Below are 13,171 nucleotides of genomic sequence, written 5' to 3'. Positions count from 1 at the left end.
AATTATTTAAAACTCAACACCTTACATTTAGTAGCATAAAATCCCTACAGTGCAGGAGGTCATGTGGCCCATCGATTCTGCACTAACCCTTTGAAAGCATTTCTCTGCCTATCACTTTCCTTATTCCCTTTACTGTCTTTTGTTCTTGTCCTCGATTCTCCCTCCTCCGCATCTTTGCATAGGTTCCCATCTTCCTGCCATTTTAGCTTAAACCCTCCCCAGCCAGTCAAGCAAATACTCCCCAGAGATCATCAGTTCCCGTCCTGCCCAAGTGTACCCTCACAATTTGTACTTGTCCTAATGTCACAGGAATCTGAAATCCTCTCCCTCACACCACCTTTTCAGCGACATATTCATCCGATATATCCTCTATCTCAATCTGACTAGCGCATGGTACTTGTAGTAATCCTGAGATCACTACTTTTGAGGTCCTACTTTTCAATTTACTTCCTAAATCCCTATGTTCTGTTTTTAGGATCCTATGTCATCTGCCATTTGATGTGCACTTTAATTCATGTGTACCTCATATTAATTCTGATTTAAGTATGTATGTGTGTATACACTATATATTAGTGGATTGTTTTACTTTTCTAACTTTGAATGATAAAAGTTTATTGTTTGTGTTTAAAATCCATGGAATTTTGTGGCTTTATTACAAAGGTAGGTGTCTTTAATTTCAACTGTTAACACCTTTAAACAAAATATTACTGGTCCCTAACCAGACCTCCTCCCAGAGGCATTCCAGGGTCTGGCCAAGGATCATAACAACCATCTACAAGGGTAACTCCAAATCACACATCATCCTGATTTACAAACATATCTTCATCATTGCTGGGTGAAAATCCTGAAACTCCTTAAATACACTGTTGGAGTACCTTCACCACATGATTCAAAGCTGGAACTCACTACCACCAGCTCAAGGGCAATTAGACATAATTAATAAATACTGGCCTTATACCATGAACAAATATTAATTTGTCATTTTATTGTTGGATATATGAATGTTTAACATATTCATCTGAAACACCCCTCCATGCAATTTTATCAGATCATTAACACATTTATTGTTTAATATGATAATACTGTAACAGAAATAATACTTTAACGGAAATAATCTAGAGGGGAATTTCAAATCTGTGTGTTAAATACTCATCCTCCAATAAACCATGATTTAATTCCTGGGGCACAGGATTTTGTAAATGTTCCAAGTATATTTTGCTCTATTTTTAGACAAAAATTTAAATAATGATTTGCTTTCAGATATATCTTGAAGAACGATGCTTGTACTGAATTGCATGCACATGTTTTCTGTATTTGTGTATTTGGTAAGAGCCAAAGCTGTGAATATAAAATCACTAATGATTAGATTCGGTGCAGATGAATGTTTACATAATGTGACTTTTGATATTTTCTACAGCGAGTTTATAAATGGGTAGAGGTCAAGTGATTGAAAAATAATGACATTTTTGAAATATGAAAATGCTACGTTGTGCAGCGCTATAGAGCATGCTGTGCAGTGCACTGTGACTTGCAGCACTGTTCTTCAATAAAAAGAGTTGTGAATAAATATAAATCAAATTGTCAAAAATTGAGTAAATGCACCTTTACCTCTCAACTTGTGATGGAAGCTGCTGATTTTACTATCTTTTATTCTGTACTCGAGTCTATTGCCTTAGACTTTGCTAAGCAAAACACACAGCCTGCATTTCATTTCCGTTGCTGCAAATATTGTTGATATCCTGTACCCCTCAGCTTCAAGATACCTTTACCATTTTAAGTTGTAAACATATAGATTTCGTACCACTAGGTAAATATTTGTCCCCCTTTAACTACTGCTATGCTTTTACATTAAATTGCTGGGGTGTTTAGGGATTCCAGAGAAGGTATAACCTTTAATAGTGCAATGTCCTGACATAATTCTGCCTTAGAACCAGAAATTCTGCCTTAGAACCAGAAACCTCAATTTATGAATCGGTTTTTAAATTATATTATTTTGTACACCTTATTTATTGGTGAAATATATGCAGAACACTTGTTTAGTGTGATAAAAGTAGGAACACATATGTACATGAACATTATATGCAGAAAATACTGCCAGGTCAAAATTGTGGACCTATTAAATTGGGAAATATCAATTAGTATGCAAGCTCTGCAAAAAAAAATGGAGCAATCAATTGTAACAACGGCTCATTAGAAGATAGTTGACAAATATTGAAAAATAAGAGAAATAATGTAAATCAATTATAAAAATGAGTTTCTGAATGATACTCCATCATTGTATATTATTATTTGAATATTATTTGACCAAATCAAGGAATTAGAATTCTCTGGTATATATGACTTATTTTATAGGTAATCAAGAAATTTGCAAAAAAAATTACATACTTAAGACATTAATCTGTCTTCTAGTTCAGAGCTGTTCCCTAGATATCATGTAGCATAATTTATTGAATATGGATTAAGATGTAATATTACTTTCATGTTTGTTGTGTTAGATCTTAATTTCAACATAAAACTAAAAGGATGAACAATTTCCAATTTGCTGTTAAAGTTGAATTAATTTTGGCAAACATCAAGTGGTCAGGTCAGCGGAAAAGGAAGGTAGGTTAGTAATACTAAGAAGCCACATTTCAAAGACGGCAGTAAGTGAAAACTGGATTTGTGAAACCTACACCCAATTAAAGCAATTGGTACTGTTGATTAACTCATTCAAAAGATGACCAAATTGTAAATACGACTAAAAATCATTGAATAGATATATGGTATGGTGGTCAGATATTCCCTAGAATAGCATGGTCCGTATGCTGCTGAGTGCGGAGTGTATTATCTATGAAGGGTAGCTGTCCAAAATCAGCAGTAGAGCTACAAATATTCTGTTTTTTAAAAAATAAGTTGCTTATCTCATTACTTTGTGATTATTTTGGGTCACTTATGCATACCATCCCTTTAGATTATGGGTAGGACAGAATCCATAAAGACCTGACAAGACATGTGAAAAAAAAGGCTAATCAATACTCACCATAACCACTGGATGGCGCAGTCTTAAGCCGTGTCTTCAGCTCTGACAGTGGTATCTTATTAACGAGGCGAAATTAAACTGTCAAATTCAGGAAATTGATACGGCAATCGAGAAAACTCCAGCAGACTATGGTTACTGATGACATTTCAATAGGTAAACCTCAATGGGCTATACACCATATTGCTTTTCAAGACACATCTTTAAAAGACTGTTAAATTAGTTGCAAAGGGCAACAATCTCTTCAAAAATAAATAGTTCCTGGAATCTGAGCCGATTATTGCCAATGCATTTTATATGCAAGCCTGCTAGCTACTGATATCAAGCAGGTGAAATTGGTCTTCAGCTAAGGGCAGAACAGGCATGTTTAAAGTGGGTTGCTACTTTGCTCTTGCCTTTCCACTCTTTTACCGAAGACTCATCACCCAAATACCTGATTCAAATCTACTATATCCAATTATTTATAGGTTCCAATGTCCGATTTAGATCTTCAGTGAATCAATGTTTCTCAAAATGAATCAAAATTTAAGTTTCATCCACATTGCCCATGTAGTCTCTCCAGAGCCTCAATATTCATTAATAAATGTGATATGAAAACTGGGTGCAATATTCCAAGTGTAGATGAACCCAAGTACAGAACCCTTAGTGTTGTACAATATTACCTAGCAGTAATTGCAGGAACTTTCAGATACCTTACATTGCTCAGGAAGTTTTAATAGCGGATCTGTGACTACACACAAGTTCCTTTCCTGCTCTGTTAATTTGACGCATTAAACAGACATACCTTGGTTGGTGTGGCCGGTTCCAAGTGTAACACAGCACCTCTCCAGATTAAATAACATTTTTGCCATTTATGAGCTATTTATTTATCTAAATCATCTTGGCAATCTACCAATTTCTTTATTGCCAAAATTTTAGACGTTTTGGGCATCATTGCCAAAATTTAGTTGTACAAATAACAGTAAACAATCCAGCATAGAACCCTTATCAAGAAAAACATGTCACCGGGCCACAATCGGAACCCGTCCCATCAATAATTTATTTTGTACAGTTCTGATGAAGTCAATTTTTTTCTATTGCTGAAAAAAAACATACTATTGAAGCTTTACGTCTTGCACTCATCAGGACAGCTACATCAGATAAACCATCTGTAAGGGGATCACAGTTAACAGCTGTCCGCTGCATGGCAACACCTCTACCAGAGTCCACTTGTTAACCAATCGGCACTCTTTATCCATGCAGTATAAATTGTTTTCACCTTCCTGTTGGTTTATCTTGCACAGCTGTCCTGATGAGCACAAGATGAAAAGCTTTGATAGCATGTCTCTTTTCAGCAATATTCAAGTTCTGTAGTACCAAATGACTATTTGTAAATCTTTCCAAAATAGCCATACATGCAAAGGTTTTTCAGAGGTTTTCTGTGAATCCAAGTAAACCATATCCATGTTCTGATGAAAGGTGATCGATCCAAAACTTTAACTCTGTTTCGCTCTCCAAAGATGCTGCCAAATCTACTGAGTATTTCAGAATTTTGTTTTTATTAAACAAGATCGATCACTCTTGGATTTCTTTCATCTACTAGTTGCATTTAATTTTAAGTCATATTTATAGTAGTGAGGCATCAGCTCCTTCTAAAGCTTTATTAGGCATCCTCAATAAGAGTGCTACCCCCTCGACTTTTCTTAAAAATATTACTGGTATAATGCTTTCTAATATCTTCCCTACAGGTGAAATTAAGCTTACTTGTCATGGGCCTATACTTCAAAGGCTCTGATTTTTTTCCTTTTTTAACTAACACATGTAATACAACTACAGCTCCCTTACTCTTCTATTTAAGAAACCACCTACCCCACTAACAATATTCTTCAATCTAACTCTAGGCAAATACATAATGACACCATTATACTTCATAATGACACCATTATGCTGGAGTGCACTTAATGGACCAAATTGATTTCTCATTCCACATTTTCTCAAATAAACTGACTGCAGTGATATAATTTGTATAGAAGGCAAGTGTAACAATGTATGGGTCCAGACATTTAAGCCAGAATTAAGGGTAAAGTCCATTGGGAAAACAAACTACTGTGATGACAAAAATGTGTGAAGGCTGCTACATAGGAAGATGCGAATAAGAAAAAATATATAATTTTAGAACAGTAACAATTTAGAGAACACAAGCAATGAGGCATAATACAGAATTCAGGATTACAGAAATAACTTGCTTGGTTAGACCTCTATTAGTGAGCACAAATGCAAATCATTTCTTACACTTTAATTATGAAATAACAGACTAAACGCTATTTAATATCACATTTGTGTGGTTTAGTGCATTATGTGCTTATACAAGATATCTATAAAACCTTTAACTTATCAGAATACAGAATTCAGCATAAGTTAATCGGCTTATTTTGATGGTTCAAAACTATAAACTACAATCCTAGATGACAATGTTCAATGTTCACAAGCTGTTTACAAATAACTGGATTAGGTTAAAGACTCTCAGTGGTGTTTATCGGAGGTAAACAATTGCCACCCAATGGCTGATGTATTTACATTTGGAAGCAACTAAAGAAACTGGATGGTTAGTTCCACAACAATAATCTAGGAGTCTTTCGAGTTTGACTGACATTCAATAATCAATAACTACAGAAAAGTAACATTATTTTCTTTTGTTGCACTTTTCATTGCATTGTGTGTGTTTGGGCTCAACTATGTATGATAATACTATTATTAATTACTATCAATTTCATCATCTTCGATTTGTAGAGTATTGTGTGAACTGGAAATCATGAGCAACTTCTCTCTCTTTGTGTACTGTCTCTGCACACATCTTTGAGGTTTATCCACCTTTTGTTCATTATTTGGCATTGTACTTTCTTGTATGACATCTTTATTAAGATTCTCTGAACAGTCATCACTAGACTCATCTATGGCTTCTGGTAGTACAAGAGCAGACTCAAAAGAGTCCTCATCACCTAACGTAATGTAGTCCTTACTGTTGGTGCAATCTAAATGTGTGCAGCTTGGATCCATCCCTTCATCCTGCATCATGGATGTGGAAGGATAGTCATCAAGATTCATAAGTTTAGAGCGAATGGATAAAGTGTGGAGAGAAAGATTGGATCCGGTTTTCTGAAATGGAACGGGAGAAACCTGGGACACTTGAGAAGAGGAATTTTGTGAGCTTTTGTTAGATACCAATTGGTTGCCATTTAACCATGAGGTATTTGAAGTCTCCATTTCTATGCTCTGGTTATTATCTCCAAGGTGATCACTGTTTATGCTTATATCCGCTGAAATAGATTCAATAGTTTCAACTTGATCAGACGCAAAATGGTCAACTGCTTGTTGAGTTTCATTAAATTTTTCCGAAGTTTGTGATTCATTCCCATTTTTCCCATATCTGGCGACACCCTCTTCCAGGGCACAGTTGTTCAGTTTGATGACAGGCAGTGTGAATGCACTAATAGAAGAAGTGACAATTGACTTAGCTCCACACATCTGGGGCATTTGGGTTCGATCGTTCATTCTGATTCTGTCTCTGCAAATACTGTATACCGTATCGGAGAATGTCTTTCTATCTTTGGGAATTTGTTGCTGCAAGTTTGCTACAAAGTCGCAGTGCTTTTTACCATCATTTTCTTTTGGACCCATAGGCTTCACAGTATTAGCAATGGGTGTCCGCCAGGTACTTTTGGCCAACATTGCTGCACAAAATGAATCAGGAGATTTGAGATTATCCATGCTTTTGGACTGCACGTAGTTGACAAAACCATTAAGCGGCCCACAATCCTTTGTTTTCAAATTATGTACATCTATAACTGTAGAATAAATGTCTCGTATATTAATTATCTTGGTCTTCTTGTCTCTATTTTCATGAAGAACTGTATTGGCACAGATAAACAAAAATATACCAATTCCCATAATGAGGGGTCCTAAAACCTTCAGCTTTTCAGAATGTAAGTAGCTGGCTAAAAAATTAGAAATAATTTCCAGTGTTGTAGTCTCTAAACTAGTGCTATTGGTGATATTGTGAGATTGGACCTTAACAATGTCAAAAATGTCAGTGCCCTTAGGCCAGTATCCCATCACTGTCATTGCTATCCCCATCAACAATACCAGGATTCCAAATGCAGCAATCAGTCCAGAAATGGAGAACAGCTTCAATTTGCCTTTCACTACCACTACATCACTCTTGCATTTCTTTTTTGGTTTCCTTTTGCGTTTTTTAACATGATTACGCGATCGAAAGGAATCTTGTCTCCTAGCTGAAATACGAAGAAGCCCTCCTGTTGCTATCATGATAAATCCACTTATCAGCTATACCTGAAAAAAAAACAACAACAATTTAAAGAATGAGAACAGATGGAGCAACATGTGTAATTATTAAAAGGTACTAAATCTAATTAATAGAAAATTGGAAATTAACATGCTGTCCATATTTGTAATGTCACATCCTGTTCTTGTCTGGTACAGGAGATTTAAATCAGGTCAGAAGACTTCAAATTATGTTTTTTTTTTTTAAACAGTGCTTTTGTAATTTGTTTGATGGGGAATTGCAAAACAGAATTAGTTTATGTTGAGCTGAAATATTACTTATTGCAAACCATTCAAATTTTAAAAATTAATTTCCAGGAACTGACAGTGACTGATGCACAAAATATTTGGTCAGTTTATGGAGTATTTATCATCACTTCAGCAGCATTGGACAAATTCTGGCAGATTTCAGAAAATCTTTCAGAATTAGAAAAGGCAAGATGATTTTTATTCAAATAGCAAAAATATGTTCAGCATTGATCTTGTTTGTTGGGAATGGGAGTTCATGATTAGTATTCAAACAAATGACATTACAAGTCCAACATTTATAGCAGCAAATGCTGAACAGTAAGTAAAATATCACAGAAAGACAGCAACATTTTAAAAGTCTGACTTCAAGCGCACAAAATATCACATTTGTTGATGGGACTGTTTATGAAACAGAAATGGGAAACACGTTTGTATGGTTTGTTTTAAATTTATAAAGTAGCTATGCACAATAATTTAATGACCCATTTTACACAGTCACTTCTCCAGCAATAATTGCTGCTGTAACTGAGTGAATGAGGTGCTTGCAGGTTTTAGCAATAGAAAGGTTGTCCATCAGGTCACATTAAGTAGTAATTATATTGATTGCCAAAACCATAAACTAATTCTGTTTTGCAATCCCCATCAAATTACGAATGTATAGTTAAAAAATAACACATAATTTGAAGTTTTATGCCCTGATTTTAATCCTCTGTACTTGACAAGAATGGGATGTGTGAGACATTATATAATATGGACAGTGTGTTAATTCCCCATTTCCTACTATATTTCCCTTTCTCTGTCTATTTAACTCCTAGTTTTCAGGAGGTATGTGAGGCAGTCATGTTATTGCGCAGTCAAGTTATCGCGCAAAGTTATCGCACAGTCAAGTTATTGCGTATTGGCACTTTATAGGGAAATATGCACCAAATAAGAATTGTTCACAATATTTAACTTACCTTCTCTCTCAAATAAACATCAGGTTTGAAGTGATGATTTTCAGCAGACGTGATTTTAACCAGTATCTTAATTGTTTGCTTCGTACAGATCTACATAATTATTACTGACCAGTGATTTAGTTAAATATTTTCAGTAATTCTTACTTAGGCTTTGGGTTTCTCCATAAAGTACGGATTGAAAATTGGGTCCTTATACAATTTTAGAATTTAAATAGTATTGGAAAACTTGAAATGTTTATTCTGAGGTAAACACCTTTTGTGAAGCACCAGGTTCAGCAGTGGTTAACACATTGCTGGGTCACTTCTGAGACATGAGGTTGAATTCCTATTAGGTTAAAATTTCCCACTGGTGATAAAAATCCTACATCAAATACGTTTGGGCAGTCTTACACAGGTTCCCACTCAGCTAGGGCCTACAGCTTATTTGCTCATGCTGGAGCCACTGAGAGCCACCTTCCAGATTTTGACCTGTTCTCCTCAGCTGGCAGGAAGGATACCCATCCAAAGCCTGCAGAATCTTTCGCCACATGTTAGCTTCCGAGATGTCACACAGCAGTGATAGACAACCTAGTCTAATGAGTAGACCGCATGAATAGCCCTCCTTCATCTCAGTGGGCCAAAAGATTGAAATCAGGCTCGTTCACGAACCACGACCCCATGAAAATGCTTAATCATTTATATATTAATAGAATTATCAAATCAACTTCAAATGGGATAAACAAACTAAATATTTTACACTTTGAATGCAGAGGGAGCACATCACTCACAATCAGCATGCTCCTCATCTCACTTGCTTTACGTGCATATTACTTCAGATATATCAGTAGAAAAAAAGCTACATGGGTAAAAATTAGCGCAATGTTGCAATCCTGTGTATGGCCAACAATCAACAAAATGTCTCCTGGGCCAGGTGTTGCCCACAACTGCCATAGCGGCAACTCTGCATTTTACTAGATAGCCTGAGCAGGAAGACACAGTGGGTGAAGAGGCAGCTTTGGACTTAGTTTTAAGGAATTAATCTGGGGAGGTGGAACAGGTATCAGTGGAAAGCATTTTAGTGATAGTGATCATAATTCAGTTAGATTTGGAAAGTAATGGAAAAAGATGAAGATAAGACCACAGGGGGTCCTCCGATGGGGCCTGGCCCGCGATTGGGGCCTACTGATCGGCGGGCTGGCCTCTCGCTCCCCGGGCCTATTTTCTTCCGCACGCACCAGCCCGTGAACTCCCACGCCATGTTGCGGCGGGGCCAGCGCGTTGAGGGAGTCCACCGCGCATGCGCGGGTTGCCGCCGGCGCCACTCCGCATGCACGGATTCCGCGGCGCACAGTTCACGTCGGGATGGGAGGCTGGAGCGGCATGAACCGCTCCAGCGCCGTGCTGGCCCCCTGTAGGGGCCAGAATCGGTACACCCAGCGGCCCGTTCAGACGGCGTGGACACTCTGCTGCCGAATGGGAGAATCCCGCCCTATGCCTCTGAAACTCTTTCATAAACAACCACAACATCATACAACATGGTGCAGCAGGTGAAGAATACCAACATCTCTTGAAAATAGAGACTAAATCTGTCGTCTGACCTGAAAAATATGCACCAAAATGGAGGACGTTAATGAGACATTTGGAAATCGCCAGAAAAACTCCATAACAGACATGGAGTTGGAGAGGCAGATAAAAAGTCAATTGCGCAGCTCAAGAAGGACTAAGGTTCATTGAAAATCATGATCAAAAAGCAGAGTCAAAGAACCTCACAACAATTGGGAAAGGGTGAGCAAACTTTAGAAATGGCTTTAAAAAGATTACAAACAAAGAGCAGCATCCAGGCAGACTGGGAGATAGTTCATTTTTAAGTGCTGCTCAGCTTGAAACATGCCGCAGCCGATGTCCAGAGACAGCACCATAAAGTGTGGTGACCTCATGGAAAAAAAACACCTATGAAATTTGATCCTCCAATGACAAAGTAACAAACTGTCCCCAATAATCATTTGACAATTTTTCTTGAGATTCAGCGAAGGTTTAAAATGGTTCAGTACCTGCGATGGGTATCCAAAAAACCCAGTGCAGGAAAACCTGAGTATTGAGCACTAGGCAACTCTTTCCCGAGCTGAATGTATTTTGCCAGAACGATTTGGGCAGATGGAAGGGCCAGACCAGATACAGAACTGGGTTGGCCACTTCCCGACTTAAAATAGAGATCCGCAAAGGATGCAGGGAAATTCAGCCAAGCCAGGAAAAACTAGCAGGTTCAAAGTCACCTGTGTATTAGAATTTGCAGAAACCCAGACAGCACTGAAACTCACAGCCATCTGCATACTAATGAGCGATCCCCAGGAACAATTGAAACATGTAAGGTGAATAAGGCCAAGTCAGACTCCTCGACGCCAGCAGGAGCCAAGACAAAGGAAGGCCAACGGACACTCAGGGACTGCCCAGCGATCAAGGAATGGCTCCAGTATTGGAGAAATCGATCCAAGTGATCGGAACGTAGTCCAATCACTTGGAACCAGATACAGGGTCCGCCCCGAACGGCGCGAAGCCCCTGGGGACTATAAAGTAGAGTCCCCAAGTTCAATTCGGTCTTCTTGGCAGGGTCACTCAGCAGCGCGAAACAACACTTTAAAAAAAATTTTTTTTTTTTTTTTTTTTTTTAAATTCTCCTCCATTTTCACATTTTCTCCCACATTTACATCCATCAACAATAAACAATAATCAGCAAGATATGTCAGTCCCCATAATAACAACAACGATCCCATCTACCCACCAACCCCCAAACCTCAACCCGCATGCTTACATAAACAAATGACAAAAATAAATCAGGGATTACCCGTAGTCACCCTTAATCTTACACGCTCGCCCCCCCCCCCCCGCCCCCCCAGGTCCCCAGCTCCTCCCGTCCACTGCCTCTTGTAAAACCCCTCCCCCTAGCCTCGGTTCCTTCCCCCCCCAACTTTCCACCCCGGCTAGATCACTCGGACCCTGTTCTGCCAGGCTCCGATGGCCGCAGCCCCTCCCCCCACTTCACTCCCGTTCACTGGCCGGCACACACCGGCCAGCGTGGAGGCCCCCGCCCGGGTCCCTTTCCCACTTGCCCGGCCCCAGGAAAGCCCAAAGATCCCCTTTTAGCACACAAACCCCGCCTATCCACCTACACCCCAAAGAACTCTCATTTCGACTGAAAGTCCCGTCCCTTCTCTTGTCCAAATATATACCACCTTGGCTCCTTTAATCTCTACACCCGCACGCAGTGATACAAAAAAGAAGAAAATACAGTCATGAGGTTACATCGGCACATGGCCACTCCTCAATTTGTCAGTTCTGCCACAGTCCTTCTGCTTTCGCAAACTCCTCCGCTGCTTCCACCGTTCCAAAATAAAAGTCCCTGAGCTTGTAAGTCACCCTCAGCTTCGCTGGATATACAATGCCGCACCGCACCTTGCTAATGTACAGTGCCCTCTTCACCCGGTTGAAGGCAGCCCGCCTCCTTGCCAGCTCCACCGTAAAGTCCTGGTATACACGTATACCAGCTCCAGCCCACAGCACCACCCGCTTCTGCTTGGCCCAGCTCAGGACCTTCTCCTTCACCCTGTACCTACGGAAGCACAGAGTCACTGCCCTTGGCGGCTCACTCGCCTTTGGTACAGGCCTCCACGATCGATGAGCCCGATCCAGTTCATATCGGGAGGGGTCCACCCCCACCCCAGTAGTTTTGCCAGCATCGCGGCAAAATACTCAGTCGGCTTTGGTCCTTCAACTCCTTCGGGCAGCCCCACAATCCGCAAGTTCTGTCGCCTGGATCTATTTTCCAGGTCTTCCATTTTTCCTCGCAGATCCTTGTTAGTATCCATCACCTTCCGCATCTCTTTCCCCATCGAGGCAAGTTGATCACCGTGCTGCAATAATATCTCCTTCACTTCCTTCAGCGCCTCCCCTTGCTCTCGCACCAGTGCGGCCTTCCCTGGTGCTCCAGCCTCCATTTTCCTGATGACCCTGCGGTGACCTTTCCACTCCCAGATGGACCTCCAGCTGGTTTTTTTTCGGCTGTTTTTTTTTGCTCACCCTCGACATTTTTCTTTGGGGTTTTTTTCCCCTCCTGTGTCTTCTCAGTGCCTACTCCGTGCCTTCTCCCTTCTTCTGCCGCCTCCGCGGACCCTGGGACCGGGCTTAAAGCCCCAAAATAGCGGTTCCCGAGCGGGGGCTCTTCATTGTGCGGCCGCCTCCCGCCCGCCGTCACCGGAAGTCATCGCGCGAAACAACCCTTGACAGTGATCTGCCTAGCTGCCGCAGCAACCAAGTAAGTCTCCAGTCTATGCACGCTACGAGATAGGCGCTCCTAGCTACCAGTCCATACCAGCTTTTGAATCCTGCAGACTCAGAATCGAACGAAAGGTAATTTGTTCCCCTGACCTGGTGGGCCAGTCCCAAAGCTAAGTATAGGCCTTTTAGTGATAGAGATAGAAATGAAAATTGAAAATCGCTTATTGTCACAAGTAGGCTTCAAATGAAGTTACTGTGAAAAGCCCCTCGTCGCCACATTCCGGCGCTTGTTCGGGGAGGCTGGTACGGGAATTGAACCGTGCTGCTGGCCTGCCTTGGTCTGCTTTCAAAGCCAGCGATTTAGCTCTGTGCTAAACCA

At 40.1% G+C, this 13,171-nt stretch overlaps 1 protein-coding gene across 8 annotated transcripts in view; it reads right to left on the bottom strand.

Annotated features, from left to right (window-relative positions):
- Positions 1–639: 639 nt before the first annotated feature.
- Positions 640–13,171, bottom strand: part of LOC140385372 (transmembrane protein 200A-like) — an 83,835-nt gene continuing 71,303 nt past the window's right edge. For all 8 annotated transcript variants that reach the window (XM_072467464.1, XM_072467459.1, XM_072467458.1 and 5 more), the window contains one exon: positions 640–7,345. In XM_072467464.1, the coding sequence (XP_072323565.1) occupies positions 5,750–7,321 (1,572 nt within the window). In that variant the 5' untranslated portion in view covers positions 7,322–7,345 and the 3' untranslated portion in view covers positions 640–5,749. The remainder of the gene's footprint in view (positions 7,346–13,171) is intronic.

This window comes from Scyliorhinus torazame, chromosome 11, assembly GCF_047496885.1.
Source record: "Scyliorhinus torazame isolate Kashiwa2021f chromosome 11, sScyTor2.1, whole genome shotgun sequence".
Lineage (NCBI taxonomy): Eukaryota > Metazoa > Chordata > Chondrichthyes > Carcharhiniformes > Scyliorhinidae > Scyliorhinus > Scyliorhinus torazame.
This window is presented reverse-complemented; position numbering and strand designations above follow the sequence as displayed.